This window comes from Chlorocebus sabaeus, chromosome 22 (genome assembly GCF_047675955.1).
Source record: "Chlorocebus sabaeus isolate Y175 chromosome 22, mChlSab1.0.hap1, whole genome shotgun sequence".
NCBI classification, from domain to species: Eukaryota; Metazoa; Chordata; class Mammalia; order Primates; family Cercopithecidae; genus Chlorocebus; species Chlorocebus sabaeus.
Genome location: NC_132925.1, coordinates 27,586,312 through 27,606,581, shown reverse-complemented (window position 1 = coordinate 27,606,581; position 20,270 = coordinate 27,586,312). Strand labels below are relative to the sequence as shown.

General features: G+C 36.5%; 1 protein-coding gene across 16 annotated transcripts in view; it reads right to left on the bottom strand.

Moving 5' to 3' along the window:
- The window catches only part of BBX (BBX high mobility group box domain containing), a 274,025-nt gene that overhangs the window by 62,376 nt on the left and 191,379 nt on the right, over positions 1 to 20,270 (bottom strand). For all 16 annotated transcript variants that reach the window (XM_007985925.3, XM_007985927.3, XM_007985932.3 and 13 more), the window contains 3 exons: positions 17,242 to 17,309; positions 5,544 to 5,624; positions 2,091 to 2,165 (listed from right to left, as the gene is read on the bottom strand). In XM_007985925.3, coding sequence (XP_007984116.2) covers positions 2,091 to 2,165; positions 5,544 to 5,624; positions 17,242 to 17,309 — 224 coding nt within the window. The remainder of the gene's footprint in view (positions 1 to 2,090; positions 2,166 to 5,543; positions 5,625 to 17,241; positions 17,310 to 20,270) is intronic.

Below are 20,270 nucleotides of genomic sequence, written 5' to 3'. Positions count from 1 at the left end.
GTCAAGAATTAGTGTACTGAGCAGCAAGGACAAATTAGTTTATGAAAGGCACGGGATCTCATCCTGCAGAATCACAGGATGGTGGCTATTACACCACCAAACTGGTCCCTTAGAGCTGTCCCCAGCGCTTCAGGAGCTAACAAGTATGATGATGGTGTTGCTAAAATAACAATCATGGCCAGGCATGGTGGCTCTCACCTGCAATCCCAGCACTTTGGGAGGCTAAGGAGGGCAGATCACCTGAGGTCAGGAGTTCGTGACCAGCCTGGCCAACATGGCGAAACCCCGTCTCAACTAAAAATATAAAAATTAGCCGGGCGTGGTGGTGGACACCTGTAATCCCAGCTACTCAGGAAGCTGAGGCAGGAGAATCGCTTGAACCTGGGAGGTGAAGGTTGCAGGGAGCCGAGATGGTACCACTGCACTCGAGCCTGGGTAACAAGGGCGAAACTCCGTCTCAAAAAAAAAAAAAAAAAAAAAAAAAAAAAATCATACACTGAATCATAGACTGAGTGGTGATAAGAGTTAGAACCAGCATCAGCTGAGATATTCCATTATTCCATACTGGTATTTTAAGTTAAGCTGGATACTCTTGGTAGTCAATGCATATGTAAGTATCAGGTGTGTCAAAGATGAGCCACTACCTTTCTAATATTCCTGCTATGCAGTATAGAATTTAATCAAACAGAATACATGGCCAATCAATTCTGCTTTGAAAAAAATGTTTCTGAAAAGTTGGATAGAACTGCCTCAGATATCAACATTAAAAATAAACCTAGTCAATATGGTAAAATTCCTTTTTAACTCTGAAGAATTAATGGGCATCAATAACTGGAAGAAAGCAAGAAAGTATTATTAACAAAACTATTTCCCCTAGACAGTGAAAATAACAGCTTCCTTATTATAATGGAAAATTGGAACAAAATCTTAATTTATTCAGATTAATTAAGCAAATTTTTCTTCACGAAATAACATTATATATTTTTGTTATCAGTTTTATACAATAGCCCTCAGCAGCTAAACAAATACTACGGCAGGGAAGCCTAATACATAAGCAGGCCAACCGATGGTATAAAGTCATAGTAGTTGACACAAGTTGTCCCAAGAGGAAACAGCTTTTTTTCTTTTTTTTTTGTAAGAGCCAAAAGTAATTTTTTCTCATTTTCAAAGTAAGATGGTAGGTTTTCTTCTGCCAAAAGGATATCATTTTACATTCCATTTATGCAGTACTCTTTATTCAAATGAATCAAAGTGATTCCATACATCAATATTAAACAGCGCAGTCCTGCTTGTCATTTTCTCTCAACCCTATAAAAAATTGCTTGGTTTATGATATGCATTTTTTAGTCGGGATAAAAACGAAAAGAAGAAAAGACCTAAAGCAGATAGTATCTTATTTTCATAAACTATATACGTTTTATTATTTGCCACATAGTGCATTAGAAATGAACATATGGTTGAGGCCAGGGCTTTTTTGGCAAAATCAAGAATATCAGATTTGTCTCTGCAGCATACCAACCAAAAAAGTTGCTCTCTGGTGTGTGCTCTCTTCGGCTGACAAACCAAAGAAATCTGAGATCTTACAAAAGCTGACCTGATCTAAGCCTGGGATTACACACTAATAAAAATACTGGCTGAAGCTACATCACATTGAAAGCTAATTTAACCTGATTTAACAGGTCGTATTCACCACTGCAATCACTGTGAGAGAGTTATTCATGAATTATAGCATCTAATTTCACTATTGGAAAAATTTAATAAATCAAAACCTTCTGGCCTTCGTGTTGACAGCAGTTTTTCCAAGCTTTTAAAATAAATTAAAAACAAGATAAAACGAAATAAACACATTACTGGTATTCTGAATGAACTCTTCGATGAATGCTTATAAAATGGGTGTAAATTCTGGAGCTGATTTGACTATGATTACATCAAAGGCAGCAGAAAAAGCAATAAATATTCTGTTATGTACATTATGTTAATAATGACAACAGGCATGCCTAAAGTTCACTATACATTATAAAAACTCCATTCCAGTATTCCTGAGCTCAACAAGTTTTCTTAGCTCAAAAAGCATTTTAAAAAGGCCATACCTCTGCAAACTGAAACAAGGCGGATGTTTGACACTGCTTTGTAGAAGCATCAGGGTGGGACGTACTTGAAGATATCTGAAAGGAAACGAGCAATTCTTAATGCACAATGACATTTTTCCACATCAGACCATAAGATTCTGCCATATATTTTCAACTGTAGACACTGATAAAGATTTAAAAATGAGTCATTACCCTCAATCCCTTTAGAAGAGCATTATAATTGATAAGAGAAGACAAAGGCCACGTTTCTAAAAACAGATGATTATGAAGAACAAAGACTGAGTATGGCTCATTTGCTATGTCTTTGGTAAGGGTACCAGGTATATATCAAATAGCAGTTAAGAAGACCTGTTGAAATAAATTTACTAAAAAAAAAGGAAAAAATGTGTATTATTAAAAGCTGGAGGCTGCAGGTAAAGCCACTCCCTCACTCTCTTCCCAACACCACTCCCTCCAAGCTCTTTTCTAGTTAGAGGCAGCTGTGATGCAGTGTTGGTGAAGCATATGGATGTGGGTCAGGGTATCTGGGAGACTGAATCTCAGCTCTGCTACTTACTTACCCACATGACCTTGGCCAGCTCAGCTAAACTTTTTGAGACTCACTTTTCACCACTGTAAACTGATGATGATGAAAATAATCTGCATTTTAGAGGATTATGGTGAAAAAAAATAAGCCATAAAAGATGTTACCTAGCATGGCACCAGAACTCAATAAATGGTTTACTAAATATGAAAAGTATTTTCTTCTTTCATAGCTCCTGCATCCTCCCACCCAACACGAGCACGCACAAACACGCGCACACACAAACACGCACGCAGGCGTGCACACGCACACACACATGCACACACGTGGACGCACACATGTACACACATGCACGCACATGTGCACACACGCACATGCGCACACACGCACATGCACACACACACACATACACACACACACGTCAGTGGGTGACAATGAATAGAGTCGGCCACCCTATACTTGATTCAACTAGGGGACCTTTTGTTTCCAGTTGGTAATTATGGTAGCTTCCTTTGACTTTGCTCAGAGGAACATGTGGAAATACTTTTCAAGGACATTTTGGGAGCAAGGTGAGTTAGTAATTTTGGTTCCAAAGTGAAAAATCCTTTTATTCAGCTATAAAACAGGATAAAAGTGGGTCACAGGAGCAGAAAGTCTGGGCATTATAACTTCAGCCCATTCCCAATCCCACAAGTCTTTCCTTCAAGTAACTGTTCACCAACAACTCCATCAAAGGTTACTTACTAAGCAGTAAATCCACCTTCATCAAAACTCTTTAATTACAAAAACTGCTTTTTCATTTTAGTTAAACTGGTTAGAAAAACAACAGGGCCACATAGTTACACAGTATAAAAGTGATGTTCAGGAATGAGAAAGAATCAGGAGGCTGGGCACAGTGTGGCTCACGTCTGTAATCCCAGCACTTTGGGAGGCTAGGTGGATCACTTGAGCCCAGGAGTTCAAGACCAGCCTGGTAACATAGCAAGACCCCGTCTCAAAATAAAAATAAAATAAAAATTAGTAGAGAGACTGAGTAATTAATTGTATCCACTGCTGAAGCCATCAGGAAAATTTCATTCTACTGTGCTTTTTAATCAGATAAGCATTTTTAGAATAAATATCAGTAAGAACAACACATATCAACCAAATCCAATTTAACAAACTAGGTAGAAATAAACCATTTTATCCATTGTAAGATCTAACCAAGTGTTCTGAAGACATTCAAGGATAACATTTTAGAACTTTTCTTGGTCAAACCATGAATCTTGTCATTTCAAGTGACCGCCATGTGCAAGTATGACAGAATCCAAATATGAACCCAGAGAAATCTTCCTTAAGTCTTAGGAATTATAAACTCAGTACAACTTATTTCAGACATTACTTTTCATCCCTACCAATCCTTTATAAAAGTTAGAAAAAAATAAACAATGTATATAAGGGGAAATACATAAATATTGTAGGTTATACCTAAATACAATACATTCCTTTAAGAATTAAATCAGGCAGTGAACAAAATAGAACCAGTGTTATAATCTATCCAATTTTGTGAAAAAGTATCTCATAAGTTCTAAAAAAAAAGGGGGGGATGTTATTATAAATTAATATTAAGATAAGGATTTCAATTAATAAATATATATGAGCTCCTGGAGATAGAGACCTTTTATATAAAAGCAATAGGATCAGGGATCTCTCTGGATCTTAGAAATGCTGTTAAAAGCCACAAAAGTGTACACATGCTAACATATCCAAAATTTCCTCTGAAATTTTAGAGGTTTCATTAGATCTTTAAAGGTTCAAGGATCATCTCTTAAGCCATTCTGCTTTCAAAGTTGGGACCAATCTTAATACGCTTATAACTGTTCTGAAAAAAAAGAGTGCAGGTTGAGCGTGGTGACTCATGCCCTGTAATCCAGTACTCTGACAGGCTGAAGCGGGAAGATCACCTGAGATCAGTAATTCAAGAACAGCCTAGGCAACATAGCAAGACCCTGTTTAAAAAAACAACAAAAAAAATTAGCTGGGCATGGTGGCATGTGCCTGCAGTCCTAGTCATCAGGAGGCTGAGATGAGAGGATCCCTTGAGCCCAGGAGTTCCAGGTTACAATGAGCTACGATCATGCCACTGCACTCTAGCCTGGACGACAGAGTGAGACTCTGACTCTAAAAAAAAATAAAAAATAAAAAATGTTCCCCCTGTACAAAACTGTAAAACAGTTGGGCAAACACCAGCAAGGATGACAGTGGTGAAGAAAGTCTGGTCGAAGACAATTCAAATGATCAAGGAAAGACCAGGTGGCTTAAAGTTTAAGAAAAAAATTTATCAATGAGGGCTCATATCGAGTTCTAGAGTAAATTAAGATATTCTGAGCAGTCTTAAACTTTAGACTTGATATCAAGGATAATGTGCTTTTATACACCATCTCTTTGAACCAGTGTCAAGAGACCTATTGAGCTGAATAAGTCTGACAAAAGAAGACTTTGAAAACTGCCAACCTCATGCTAAAGTTTCAATTAAGATGAAAGTGTACTAAAAAAAGAAAAGAAAAAGAAATGCATAGATTAGTTGCATAGCCAATAACCATGAGCTGATTCTATCTTCTGTTTTATCAAATAAACAATCAATAAATTACTAAATTCTAATAGTAATTCAATATATTCTTAACCTTACTATCCATGAGTAAAAATTAGTAATGAGGTTGATAATATTTAGTATGACTTTAACGATAAGCTTCTATAAATGCATAAATGTAGTTATTTCTTAATTAAGAACTCTAGAGATCCAAAATACCTTTTCCAAAATTGGATTCTATTTTCCCACTTATGGTTGAGCTGAGTAAAGTTCTTCATTGCTTTTAGTTACTGTTATCAGCCCCAATTTAAGCCCACTTTACAATTTCCTCACTAGTTAAGTATCAATTGTAATATATTACCTCGGCAAACTGAAACAATGGTGACTTCTGACGTAATTCAGGAGATTCTGAAACATCAGGCCTGCATGTGCCAGAGGATACCTGAAACAAAGAAAGATATCATATTTTCTTTTGTACTATTTACTGTGTTAGGTAAACATTTAATGCTCTATCTTCATTTCTGATCTTTATTATCAACAACAGTTACAGAAACATCACTTTTTAATCAAGTCTTTTTCTCAGGATATACATTTCCTCTTTTACCTCAATGCTAACATTGACCCACTTTTGCATTTAGGTGAGAATTGCTTTGGTAGTCAACTGTTATTCAAAAGTCATAGGAGGCTCAGAATGTTAGAGAGGGAAGGATTTCATTATTCCTCTGATCTAAACCCCTCACTTTTCAAAGATGAAGAAACTGACACCTCCCCTCCCAATGCTAAAAAATCCCCTTAGTCTTTAGTGAAACACTGATCACCACAAGATATAAATATTTATTTATTGTACTTCCTCTCCCAGGGGCTTTATTTAATGCATTATCTCCAACACTGCCTGGGTATAATGTAGATACTCAACAAGTATTTGTGGAGAGAACTAATGAAAGCTGACAATAGTTCTCTTAATCCCAATTCAGTGTGATTCCTGCCCACTTTCCTGAATAATGAAGTTAGAGAGTCTAGGGGGGAAAATCATCTTTTACGTTAAAGAAAAAAATGGAAGATACAAATACTTTTTAATAACTTGTTTTCTGATTATAAAATAATCCAAGTTCACTGTTAAAAATCTGAAAAAAAAAAAAACCCACCAAAACGAAGAAAAATCACCTACAATGTTACCTCCCAAAGATAAGCACTGTTAATACTCTTATATATTCTTCCAGTTGTGCATGTAGGTAATTTTTAAACAAAAATAGAACATTCTATTGCAGTTATGGAATGTTCTTTTTTTAAAAAAACTTTAATATTAATTTTTCTGCATCACTAAGTCTTCTCCAGTGTAATTTTAATAGCTGCATGTGATTATATTTGATGGGTAAATCCTATGGAAAGAGCCACTAGTCACCCAGATTATGCTCCTAAAAACAGTTTCTCACTGACCCTCTTAAGACACTGAGGATGTGTTTCTCTAACAATGTCACAGGCCACGGGGCAGGAGCAAACATTTGAAATTTTAATTGTCACCTTTGGATTTTAAAGAGTAATGGTCACCTTCTCCCAGAGATAAGCACATCAGTGAAGGTGCAGAAGCTTTAATTAATTTGCCACCTGTGGTCTGGCTGCAAAGCCTGACTCTCTTGTTGTCACTGACTACTATTTGATATGCTGTGCCAAATGTCCCACCAAGGAGACACAAAATGAACTAAAAAGAAGGCCAACAAATCCTGAAATTTATAGCCACAAAAAACTGGGAACTCCTTTATTGGAAGAATACCTGAACAAAATATATCTTTATAATTTAGAAGTATTTTTAGAAAATCAACTTCTCTGCTTTATCAAAAAATCTATGTGTTTGACTCCTAGATAATTTGGTAAATAATCAAAACTTTACATTCAAGCTTAGGACTTTTTGAAAATTATAAAATGTCTTCATAAAGCTTTAATAAAATAGGTGTGCATAAGACAGAAATCTATAGAAGATATTTGGAATTAAATGTATTATTATTTAGAGTAGCTACACTGCATAAAGTCTATATAACATATATGCTTATTTCAGATCCCACAATGCACAAGAAATAGTGACCACTTATGAGGAGGTAAATTGCCCTATGGCTTAGAGTTCATATTAACAGCATGAAGAAAATTCAACTTTCTTTTAACTGTCATTTATAGATTATTTGGCCACAACAACACATCAATTCAGAAAGTTTAAAAGTTCATTAGTACCCTTTGCAAATCTTTAGGATGGATGGTCTCATATAAAACTTTCTATTTGAACACATAATTATGAAGGCACCTATAATCCTGCACATGGTTTGTCAATTTTAGCATGCAGTCAAATAAGTCTACACACGTTTGTGCTTACCATGCTCCTGACAAAGAGGGGATGCACAATGAATATCTGTTGATTAACTTAATTCTCTCCCTATGTATGTGAATAGGAAGAATCTCACATACATAGTGACCAGGCCAGGAGTACAACAAATGCTATCCAATGGCTAAAATAACAGTAATAGAATCACTAATGCTGTGGATTTTACTCTAGTGGGCCAAGTCCTCTCTCAAAACCTAGTTACTCTTACTTTAAAGCATTACAGATTTTGCATACATCTTCAGTGTAGTATAGTGGAAATAGCACAAAATTAGGAGCCAGGAGAATTGGGTTAGTACTAAGCCATGTAGTTAGCCGACTTGGTTAGCTGACCCTCTAGTCCACAAAAGAATAGAGGCAACGTATCAGAAGGGGCCAAGAGGGCAGACAAAGAAAAGAAAAAAGAAGCGGGCTGGGAAAGAAAGAAACAATGCCAGCAGCAGGATAAGAAAAGAAGGAGAAGACAGAAAAGCTGTAAAAAACAGATACAAATGTTTCATAAAGCACTGGAGTCTGTCTAAAACAAACTGAATAGGGAAATAGCCCCCAAAGTTCTCTAGAAGGCATCAGCTCAATGCAATAATTATTTGCAACCATAATTCTAAGTTGTCAAGGTAAGAAAAACTGTAAAACACATCACTTATTAAGAAGGCAGAAATCTGTGTGACACAGGTTAGACATATTTCTTCTGGGGATCTAAAATCTCAAAACATAAAAACAGTTCAATGACATGGCAAATATAAACATGAAGAATTCATTATTGAGTACCTGATAAGCAAGGCATCCCATAAAATGTATATATCTGCGCATACACTGATCTACACATGCATTTGATAAAGAAATAAGAAATTCTATCTATATAAAAGGGAGAGAATACTTCCCACAAAAGGCTCCCATTTGAGCAATGTCATTATTCAGAAGGTTCCAGAGGTTGTGAAATGTTTAAAATATTGAGCTATATCATCTTGATGTCTGCATTTAAAGTACTTCATTTATTTTTATTAGGTGGGGCACACTTTTTATGGATAAACATCAATTTTGTAATATCTATTCCTATGCTAGAGCCAGTTTACTTTCTAAATACAAAATAAATGGCCAAAGACATTTGTTCATTAATTAAGAGGAAAGAAAAAATATTAAATAAGTAGTGGTTAAATAAGGGAGAAAAAAACCCAAGAAGCTGTTTCTAGAAATAATCTCTGAAATAATCGGTAAAGCCACTAGGTGTTGCTATACGCCCAAAAACGAAAATAGCTAAAGGGATTTTTGTTAAGTACATACTCACTTGATTTACCCAAATTCAATCCTCTCCTTGATTTAGCTATAATTCTCAATAACCATGGAAGGGGAGTGATTAGTATAATTAAGAATTTCAATAATGTAGTATTTTTTTCACAGGAGCAATTCATATAGTGAAATTGAATACATAAAAATGTGAACTGGCCTCCCGATACAAAACAAGATCAAGTCAGTTACATGCACTGTGAGTAGTTTGGAAAGCTAGGTTGTTATCATGAGCCTGTCCTTACTTTGCAAGACACAAGACCACAACCATGCGCTGCTGGCATGAACACATGGTCCACAAAAGGGGTATTGCACTGGTAGTATCTGAGCCATACATTCCTACCCTTGCTAATTCAAACATTTATTGATTACTCACTCATTCAACAAATACTTAATAGATACCTATGACATGCCAGCCACAAAGACTGCTACTTTCAAGAAGCTTATATTCTACTTGTATCTAGTAGGTGTTAGGGAATAAAACGATGACCAAAGGAAATGTGCCTAACTAACCCTTAGTTGCTTGCAACTCATGTGCAGGGGACAGCAACATCATATACAAAAATGTAAGTGCATAATGGTGGAATATGACAAGGTCTACAGGAGGATGGAGAAGCAGCCTTCATTCTGCGTGGGAACAGCTGGAAGGAAGATAGGTAACGTCTAAGACATACCTTAGGAAAACCAGGAGTTCTCTCACAAGTGTAGAAACGATGCGGTAACAGGAGGTGGAAAAATATGAAGGCAAGAACCCTGTGTGTTTGAGAAAGTGACTTTCTCAGTGTGGCTGAAGAATACATGCATCGGAGTATAGTGGGAGAATCTGAATTCTACATGAAGAAGTTTGAAAATTGGACTGGAGACAGTGAGGAGCCAGCTGAGGTTTTTAGTCAGAGAGATGTGTAGTCAGGTAATTCTGTCAGTGGAGTGCAGGGTGATGCTGGCTGGGAGTGACTGGAGGCAGGAGGCTAACTGGAAGATTAAGGAAATAAGCCAGCTGAGATGTGAGACCCCAAACTGAATCAAAGATGGTAACTGCCAGGCTTCAGTAACTGTCTGGCAAGAAGTCAGAGCGGAGGGAAAGGGGTCAGAAATACAATGCCTGTGTTTCCAAGGTAAGTTAAAAAGGAAATCTGAGAGATGGAAGGAGATCTGGATGGAGGCGGTGGGTGTCTTTTATGAGAAGAGATGGTTTTGGGGTAGACAATTCCATCTGAGAGTTAAAGGAGAAGCTGGTTGCCAGCGCACTGCACTCGGCTACCTGACGCGAGTGGTGCACTACATCTGAGAAGAGTCCCTGGTCACCACGGCGGGCATAACCAAACAGCAGCACAGAGCTGAGCACTCCCACAAGCAGAATACATGTCGAGTCATCTGGCTAACTGGAAGAACACATCCTTGGTTTTACTCAGGGCACTGGGGCTGCTGGAGTATGGATTTTACCCCATGAGTCAAGTTCTCCTAACACTATAATCTGTGTGGCTGAGCACTAGTATGAAAGTCCAGAACAGACTCCAGGCCAGTCATAAAAAGAACTGCAGTAGCAATTGAGATAACTCAGATCACCTGCCTCAGTTTCCTCATTTGATAGAGTAGATACAATGCCACTCTGCCTACTTGCCTTCTTCCCAAGAATAACATGCAACACTGTACATCAATGTGCCCTCCAACAACCACCTAATTGACAATAACCACACCTCTCTTGTGAAGGATGCCTCCTTTATCTTCCTGCTCTCCACCCTTCTCTTTTGAGCCCGGCTCTCTTTCTGCCCACCTTCCACACTACCTTTGCCTTCATCTCTGAGAGCCCAAGGAGGATACTCAGTTTCATCAATGCAGTCTAGGAACTCATGGAGGATATGTGATTGTATATCAAGCTGGGTAAAAGGACCCAATTCTCCGGGCTTGAGCCCCACTGTGGACAGATGGTAGAGGCTGGGCTCTTTGGCTGGATGGGCAGGTCCAGCCAAAATGGGCAGTGAAGAGTGACATAAAGGGGGAGCCACCCAAGAAAAGAGAAAGCTCAGAGAGCTCATTCCCTTTTCAGGGTAGAATTTAAATTAAGTAAGCTATAAAACTTTGGGAAGGGAACAAAAGTTTTGATGAGGTTCAGGTAGGACATTGGGGCAAGGAGTTTGGAATTCAATGGATTAAAGTATTCTGGAATAGTCCAATACAGTAGCCTAAAGGAGGCACATATCTAATTAATTCAAACACACCAACAAGCAGGAACATAAATTGTCTCATTTCATTGATGTTAGAAATTAGAATAAAGAAAGTGAAAAGTTTCCATTTTATTTAAATCTGTATTTGTTTAAAATTGTTAAAAAACTCAGCATTTAAGATGTGGACATAATCATTCCTTTATTCAACAAATATTGGTAAAAATCAACTTTTCTCTGTCTCGGATTTTGCCTATCTCATCATTTAATGAAAAATGATGTGGCTTTAAATCCTAGTATTATGAATTTCTCATTCTATGACCTTTGAGAAGTTATTTCACCTCTCTGACCTAGTTTCCTCATTTATAAAATGGGGAAAATAATAAACCAGCCTCATAGGGTTCTTGAGAGAATGAGTTACTCAAAGTCAACTGTGAACACAGTGCCTGGCCCCAGAAAGCACTGACAAAATGCCCCTGCTCTGGCTGCGATGAGCTTCAGTAAGGGTGTAGCACAGGTCAGCACGCAGAAGTGGCCAGAGCTAAGGTTGGATGGGCAGAGGCGGAATCATCAAGGCCCCTGTGTGCTGCAAGAAGACTGAAGCTAGTCCTCCCGGGTTGGAATCCCAGTTCTGCCACTCTGTAGCTTCACCATCATGGGCTGTTACTTTACCCTTCTCTGCCTCTGTTTCCTCACCTAATGGTAAATATTTACTTATAAGGTAAATAAGACTTAACTCACAGAATTGTTACAAGATTAAGTTACTCTTATGTAATACACTTAAGAACTGAGCCTTGGAAAAAATGTTCAATACATGTTAGTTGTGATATAATAACAACTATTCTCCAGGCAAGTGGGTAGACCTGCTGCAGTTTAAATCTTGTCATTGTTTTTGATCCCAACTTTCTTAGTCTTCCAGAGACAATACTTACATATAATACAATATGAAATATTTTTAAATATAAGACATTATACAGTTTATAATAAACTCTAAAACTAAACATAATCAGTGTTATAAGGTATGAAACTAACAATATGGGATATGAAAGATTAGAATAAGGAGGGAATTGAATTGGCTCAAGCAATCATAATCATGAAGGACTTCCTAGAGGAGGTGACAGATTGATATTACAAACTTACAAGGCAAAATATATTTATTACAGATTTAGTATGCCCTAATCCAAAAATCTGAAACACTCAAAAAAATCTGAAACCTTCTGAGTGCCAACATCATGCTAAAGGAAATGCTCACTAGAGCATTTCCGATTTCATGTTTTTTGGATTTGGGATGCCCAAAAGGTGAGGATCATACAAATATTCCCCCCAAAAAACCCTCCAAAAAACTGTAACTCTGAAGTACTTCTGGTCCCAAGAGTTTTGAATAAGCAATATTTAACCTGTATTTTTGGATTTTAAGAAATTTTGATATATAAGCTTTAAACATTTTAAAATGGGCAGATCATGGTGAACAAATGAAAATCAATGTGATTTCCTTTTAAGCTAGAAGTATCATGTGAAGAATTTGCTATATCTAAAAACTTGAACCTTAAAACAGTATCAGCTTCGTGCTGTCTGGTTTGTTCCCTGACGTGCCTTATACATAGAAGGCATTCAATAAACACTTGTCATGTAATTAAATGTAAGAAAAGATGGCACACAGTTCGGCACTGTTCAATTCTCAGAGAACATGACCTTTACAGTCCTTTTATGGCGGTATGCCATCATCTATTAGCATCTTCTCCACTAACCTGACACTAACTCAGCTACTCTGCTGACTTTGGACTTCCTATACTGATTTCTCCCAGATATTAAAAAACTGTCTCCTTCTTGAGCACCTGGTGATAAAGACAGTAAATTACAACTGTAATTTCTGCTAAGTTTTCAATAGACAAGGAACTCTCTCTCTCTGTGTGTGTGTGTGTGTGTGTGTGTGTGTGTGAATGTATGCTGGTAAAGCATATTACAGCCTGTGGGAGAAATGTCTGATATAATTTAAACTTGCAAGTTGAATATGAAATGCCTAGAATAACTTAACTAATGGCAATAATATTATATACCTGTAAGAATTATTTGCAGGAGAGTTAAAAGTGCCTTATAGGTTTTATTTAATTAATCTTCACTGTAGCCTTGAGATTTGAAGGCAAGCAGATATTATTATTAGCTCCACTTCACGGGATGGAAGGCAAAGAAAAAAGTGGCTTGATCACTACTTTACTGTCATTATCTGTTGGCTCCAACAAAACAGGCATTCTAAAAGCACAGACCCAAAGTCTAAGGTACTCCTCATATATTTGAAAGTTTGGCTTCAAACAGTCATTCAACTACATAGATATTGATACCTTCGAAGCTTTTCATCAGCTATAATTAATCTGCCTAACTTATATTCTACTTTTCTCCAACCACCCTCCCCTTCTGTTCTAGCCAAGATGAATTTATGTTGCTCACTTAGGTCTGATACTGGATGTCATCCTTTCTGAGATTAATCCAAGCTGTTGTATACATGATATGGTGAATAACTGCCCCTTCCACAATCTGAATTATATCACTCCTTGCCTTGTTTTTTAAAATTTAATTTAGCTTTCCATTTTTATTAAAGTAACTAACAAATATAACAGATTTCTAGTCCTGGAGATTACTTCTAGAAATTCTAGATCAAGTACTGACAATTTATTGCATTTTCATCTTTAGATAACTCTCTGGTATGAAACACAAGGGCTTAATTCTCTGCCTTCTCATTAGTTCTTCCCTGAGTTTGATGTGAACATGATTACTTTTATTTGTTCTGCATTTTTATTTGTTTCTTTAAAGTAAAAAAAAAAAAAAAAGGAGACATTCATTTAGACTTCTGGGCATTCTATTGAATAGAGAGGCTCTCATCTCTGCTGCAGCTCCCCGTCAGCCTATTTTTGTCTGGCACTTACATTTTATGGATCAAACAACTACATTTGATTTCTGATTTAAATAATTTGTTGTAATCTCATATTCACTGGACACACTCCTTTCCACTTCCTTCATTATTACGGGGTTATTTACTAATGAGACTTCTCTGCTTCTATTTTAAAGGGTCTCGGTAGTGACATGCTTAGTCTGCCATTTTGAGCCAGGAGTCACTCCTTTATGTCTTTCTTGCTCAGTATATCGATTTTGCTTCCTCAATCAATAAATTCTCTAACAACCAACATTGTTTTAAATAATTTATCCCAAATAATTTATGTATTTCAATGTACTATGGGTATAAAAAAACAAGGCCGATTATGTCAAAGTAAAAGAAAAAAAACCAAACTATCAAAATGCATCCATTTGCTTCATCACAGAGCCAGTTACCACAATGAGACTACAGAATCATGCTAGGCTTAGTAACAGCGGCACATAAAAAATGTTGAAATAATAATGCAAAAAATCTATTATGGTAGATTAAGAATTGATCAGGAGACAGAAAGAAACAGAATACACAACATTTTGTTTGTTATTATTTGCCCGTTGATATCTCAAGAAATTATAATTTCTCTCTAAAACTCTAAGTGCATTTCAGGCAGATCTAGGAAGCAGTACAGGCTTTTAATCTGGGACTTTATTATTCCAGTTACAGTAAGCCTCTCCACCTTCTAGAGATGCATTTTTTTTTTAAAGAAATCTATTCCCTATGTTAAGATTTTCATATTTAAAAAAAAGTCTTTTGAGGACTTTTTCTATATGGTTAGGTCTCAAGTCAATGAACAAAAGAAAACCTTCTCTGTTTAAGAATAATATTTGAGAATAAGGGTTCTGTCATGGCATTTTTAAAAGCGATTATGATTAGACCATTTTTTGGTGGCAGAATTTTTGTAAAATGTCACTTTGGTCTTACCTCACAGTACCAACAGGCTTCACAGTAATTTTTCTAAATGTCAGAAATATGAAATTTCTGTATTTCTCTTATCTCATTATCCTGCTAGTCGTCTTAGGGAAACATAAGTACATATTTATTACATTTGTCTCATGTTCATCTGCCTCTGTATATAAGCCCTTAAAGTTCTATGATCATGTCTACATACCTGGAATAAGACTTCACATAGAAATTCGGGTGCTAATGCAGTCTACTGAGAGCTGTAAAGTAAATTCTCAAACTACCTATATTTAGAGACAGCATTATTTTATACAACTTTCACTGTTTAAGTATCTCAAGATTATTTTCAATAATGACCTAAATATCTCTGAGATGGGAAATACTGAAAATGAAGAAAAAGTTGTGTTCTTTGAAGTGGTTCTTAAAGACCTAACTGCTACCACCTTCTTCCTTAGCATAGATTCTCTTCTCCCATTATGGTTCCCTTCTTTCAATCGTTTAGCTTTCTTTGATTTTTTAGCTTGAGAATTCTCAAAACATTTCTACTTCAGAGATAAAAAGGTCCACCACTGTGTTGAGTTGCATGTGTCAAAACTCTGCCTTCTGAAGAAGGAGTAGGAGAGCGTCTCATTGAAAAGAGCCCAAAAGGCAAACTTGAAGCAAAAAGGGGAAAAAGAAACCATGCTTTTCTTTGACTAGCATCCATGAGTTCTACAGATGTTGATTTGTTTACATTTGTACTTGAAGTTTAAAAAGAACACTAAATAGATGTTGGGGATGAAACACTACGATAATTCTAATAGTTAAGAAAGATGATGCTGGCTTTCACAATTCGACGCATGCTTGGAAATCATATTGAGTCAGACATGTTGAAAGGTCAAGTGCATATTATTACTCCAACATTCACCTTTGGAACATGCTTGGGATACTCTACACCTAAATGACAGTTTGATTTGTTAAGAGGTAGCAGCAATGTGTTAGAAAAGTGAAACGATGCCTGACAATGCTATTATGTTAGAAACTACAAACATGATGAATAATGGGTATGCAAAGGCACAAAGTGACATGTATGCTTTTCCAGCTGAAGATTAGCAGAAAGTAAATAACTACCAGTGTATTTTTGTACACATTTGCACATTTCTTGCTGCACTGAAGTGAACAGAATCAAAATAATTCTTTTAAATTAAATATATAGTCAACAATTGTGGATCCCAAATGTAAACTATAAAAAACAAAAACCTTTTATAATGTAAATAGGCTATTATCTAATTATATTTCTACAAAAACCACTATTTAATAGCCTTCAAGTATAATAAGTATGACACAATCACAACCAAAAAAAAAAAAGTAAAAAATATGACCCAAAATAAAATTGAGTCATTGTTATTTGGCCCTAAACAACAATTCTGGTTGGGGATTGAAAAATTTCCATCTCAAAAACCTGAGTGTGGTAAAATAACATGACCTGTAGGGCAATTCAGTTGGCCTCTGTTAAATGTCTCTGGGAAATAAGGGAATTCTACAAATGCAGACTGTGCATGGTTAACTGCCACTATCTGCCCGTCAAAATCATACCTAAAAATGTTTAGCCAAAGCAGTCCAATAACTAGATCATGAAACCAAAGTCATGAAAGCCTAGGTCCTTTTTCCGTTTTAAAGATTACAACAGGCTAAGCACGGTGGCTCATTATTTGTGATCCCAGAACCGTGGGAGGCTAAGACGCTTGAGCCCTAAAGTTCGAGACCAGCCTGAGCAACATGGCAAAACCCTGTCTCTCCACAAAATACAAAAATTAGCTGGGCTTGGGGGTTCATGCCTGTAGTCCAAACCACCCAAAGGCTGAGGTGAGAGAATCACCTGAGCCTGGGAGGTCGTGATCATGCCACTGCACTCTAGCCTGGGCAACAGAGTGAGACCCTGTCTCAAGTAGGGAAGGGAAAGAAGAATAAAACAATCCTGAAATGCCATGTTTCCTAATTTTCAAAACAGCTGTTTGGAATTATTCAGGTACCAGAGAGACTGACAGTTACATATTTTTAGCTATCATCTTCCCACTAGCATGTGAACATCACCAAAGCAGAGAATGTTTCGAATAAATGAATTATAGCACCCAACTGACATAACCATGACACAGTCATGGCAAACGCCAGTGATCTATATATTGCATTACTACAACCTTACATGTAGGTTCAGAAAACCTTAACACCTGACTTGTGTTTATATCCTCATGGCCTTATTTACACCACTTATTTTACACTCAACACACAAAATACACAGAAAGATCTTAAAGAGAAAGATTATAAAGTTTGTTCATGAGCTATAAACAGTGAAAATGCAGAATGAACAACGTAAACAGAGTGTAACTGTGTTCCCAACCCGCAACATGAGCAGAGTGGAGATGGAAAAGGACTGGCTTACCTCTGGTGTGCCAAGAGCATGTTCTCCAGCTAACAGCAGCATACTCAGGCCTCCCATTTGAGTAGGATCTAAATAAGTCAAAAACAAATCATCAACTTATAAGCATAAAGTACATACAATCCACAGACTCAAAAAGAATACTCATAAAGACTAGCAATTAGAAATCCAGCAGAACCACATACAACTTTTTATAAAAAAAACCTTCAAAAACTCTTTATGCAACAATAACCTGGCATATATGTGTCTAGTGCTCATACTTTGTGAGCCTCTTGAATACCACTCTTGTCTCACCATTCCAACAGCACTTTCTTCAATACCACTGCTGTTTGTAACATTAATTTATCTCCTAATGTAATGTTTCTTTCCTTACTGCTTGGGGAGTTAAAATAAGAGTTTTTAAACAAAAGAGTGTTATTCTCAAAGTATTAATTCTGCCATGTGAAATCAGGACTAATTTTAAAATAATAGGCTATCAGATAACTAGAGAACAGAGTGTAGTTTTCCAATCATGCCTGTAAAATCTGGTAGGTTTTATTCAAATAACCTTTCTTTAAAGTTTTAAAAATAAATTTACATTAACAGATGTGTTTTTGACATTTTAAATCTTAGGGGTAGTCAAACACATGCCCAAAATGCCTTCAAGGTATAAAATTCATGCTTTTTATGTTATCAAAGGTCTTTGTTTTCACTATTTCAAGAATCAATATAAACAGAGAAAATAAAAACAGCAAAGTGGTAGATCTATAACCCAGGCTGTATCTAAACAAAGAAAGCAGACTTGGGAATAATGGCTCATGCCTGTAATCCCAGCACTTTGGGAGGCCAAGGCAGGTGGATCTCTTAATGTCAGGAGTTTGAGGCTACAATGAGCTAAGATCGCACCACTGCACTCCAGGCCTGGGTGACAGAGTGGGACCCTGTCTCTAAAAAATTAAATGAACAAATAGAAAATAAATAAAAACAAAGAAGTTATCAAATAAAAGGCACCTGTGTCCTGTAAGTCTGTCCTGAATTAAAATTCAGAAGTGTAATGCAAGAACATATGTCAAAATGCCTAACTCGGTGTCTCTCCTAGTGCATATAAGGTCCTCAATCAATGTATATTTAATTTTAGGAATCTACAAATGAAAATGAGGATCAGTCATAATGTTGCACAAAGAAATTTAGTTGTTTCTTTTCTTTATTGGGTTAAAGATAGGTCCTTAAGTACATCTTTGTATACAACCTGTCTTAGGAACTCATAAAACAACTGTGACTACATGTTATAAATAGTTTTTAAAAAAATTGCAAAAAAACTTCTGAGGTAGTAAAAAAAATGGGTAGGGGTTGGGGGAAGAGGTTATCAGAGGAAAAACTATGTTACCAAAAGATCAGGGGGTCAAAAAATAGCTCAGCATTGGAAGGCAGCCACATAGGAAGACACACACAGAGAATAGGCAGACAAACAGTAGCTGATTTGATGAAACAAGGCTCTTTGGCATTGTTTTAAGACTCCAACTTTAAATGTTAAGTTGAAGAACTACTGCGGCTGCAGAAATAGATACTTAAATCTACTTAAAAATTAAGAGGGGGAAATGAATTTGCTAGAAAATAAAAGTTTAGTTTGGTTCTTTAAAAGAGAAATACTTTTGCAGCTGTCATCCTAGAGATCAGGAGGATTGGATGATAGCTTTCTAAAGATAAAAATGTGTTAGTTCAAATTACAAAGTAAAATAGGAACATGATTATGTGATAATTTATATACCAATGTGACTTTGGTATAAAGCAATAAGTTTGCTATATAGATACCAAAACATAGGCCAAGAAATTACCAACATCCTTTATATTAATTCATACTTACATAATGTTTAGAACTATCAAAAACATATTCACATACATAGGGTGCTTTCTTTAGTGCAATTCAATGAAAGGGCTTGCACTAAATTACAATATACACAGCTTTCCCTTCTTGGAAATCATACATTTGGTAATATGGGGTTATTGAGAATTGCAAAATGTCATGTGACAAGGACTACTGGGCAAACAAAACAAAAGAGATTCCATATTGAGGAAAACAATCTGGAATTTAGAAGCCCTCTATTGTCTCTTAGAGTCAGATGCCTAAGCACCAGGTTTTAATTAAAGACAAATTAGTTCACTTTCATCTTGCTGAAAAGGAACATACCTGGAAATATCAGAACAATGTTATCCGCTATATGCAAGCCTATCAAGAGTTCTGAATATGGATTTGCAACATATAACCCAAGCCATTATATAATGAGATAAATGCAAGGAAGGTGTTATCCTTCTTTCCTGTACTTTCTTTTGAGAACACATATCTTAAATACTGATCTGTAAAGATCCTGTTTGAAGTCTGGGTTCGACTTTCAATTTGCAGGTAAAAGGCAGATTAATAAAGTATCAGAAACGGTGCTACAAAAAAGATATCTTTCATAGCTTTCTGCAGTTCACCCACAATTGTTATATGGTTTGTGAAGAGCAGATGTATGCAAAAAAAAAAAAAAAAAAAAAAATCCAACAACACCAACAAACTACATACCCTGATCTAGATTGAGAATTGGGAGAAAAAGCAATGGATGTTACATGATGACCAAAGAAATTCAGTTGGAAGCCAGTCATCTATATACTCTTTCTGGGTTCTGATAATACGATATTTTAGAAAGTACTCCAACTGATATAACCTGGGAAGTCCAGAAAGCTCACCAAGACTATCTAATAACAAGTGGTTTGAAGATAAAATTGTACAAAGTGACAGGTAAAGCAAGGACAGATATCTATGTCTGATTCTTCCGGGATATGTAGAAGCATCATTTTGGGAGTTTATTTAGAATGACACTATAGACACCCACATAGCAATCACCTGAATCCTTCCCCACCACCCCTATAGAATGCTGCCATTATGTTAGACTTCATTTTTTAGAGGCAGGGTCTTGCTCTGTCACCCAGGATGGAGTGCAGTTGTAAGGTCACAGCTCACTGCAGCCTCGAACCCCTGGACTCAAGTGATCCTCCCATCTCAGCCTCCCAAG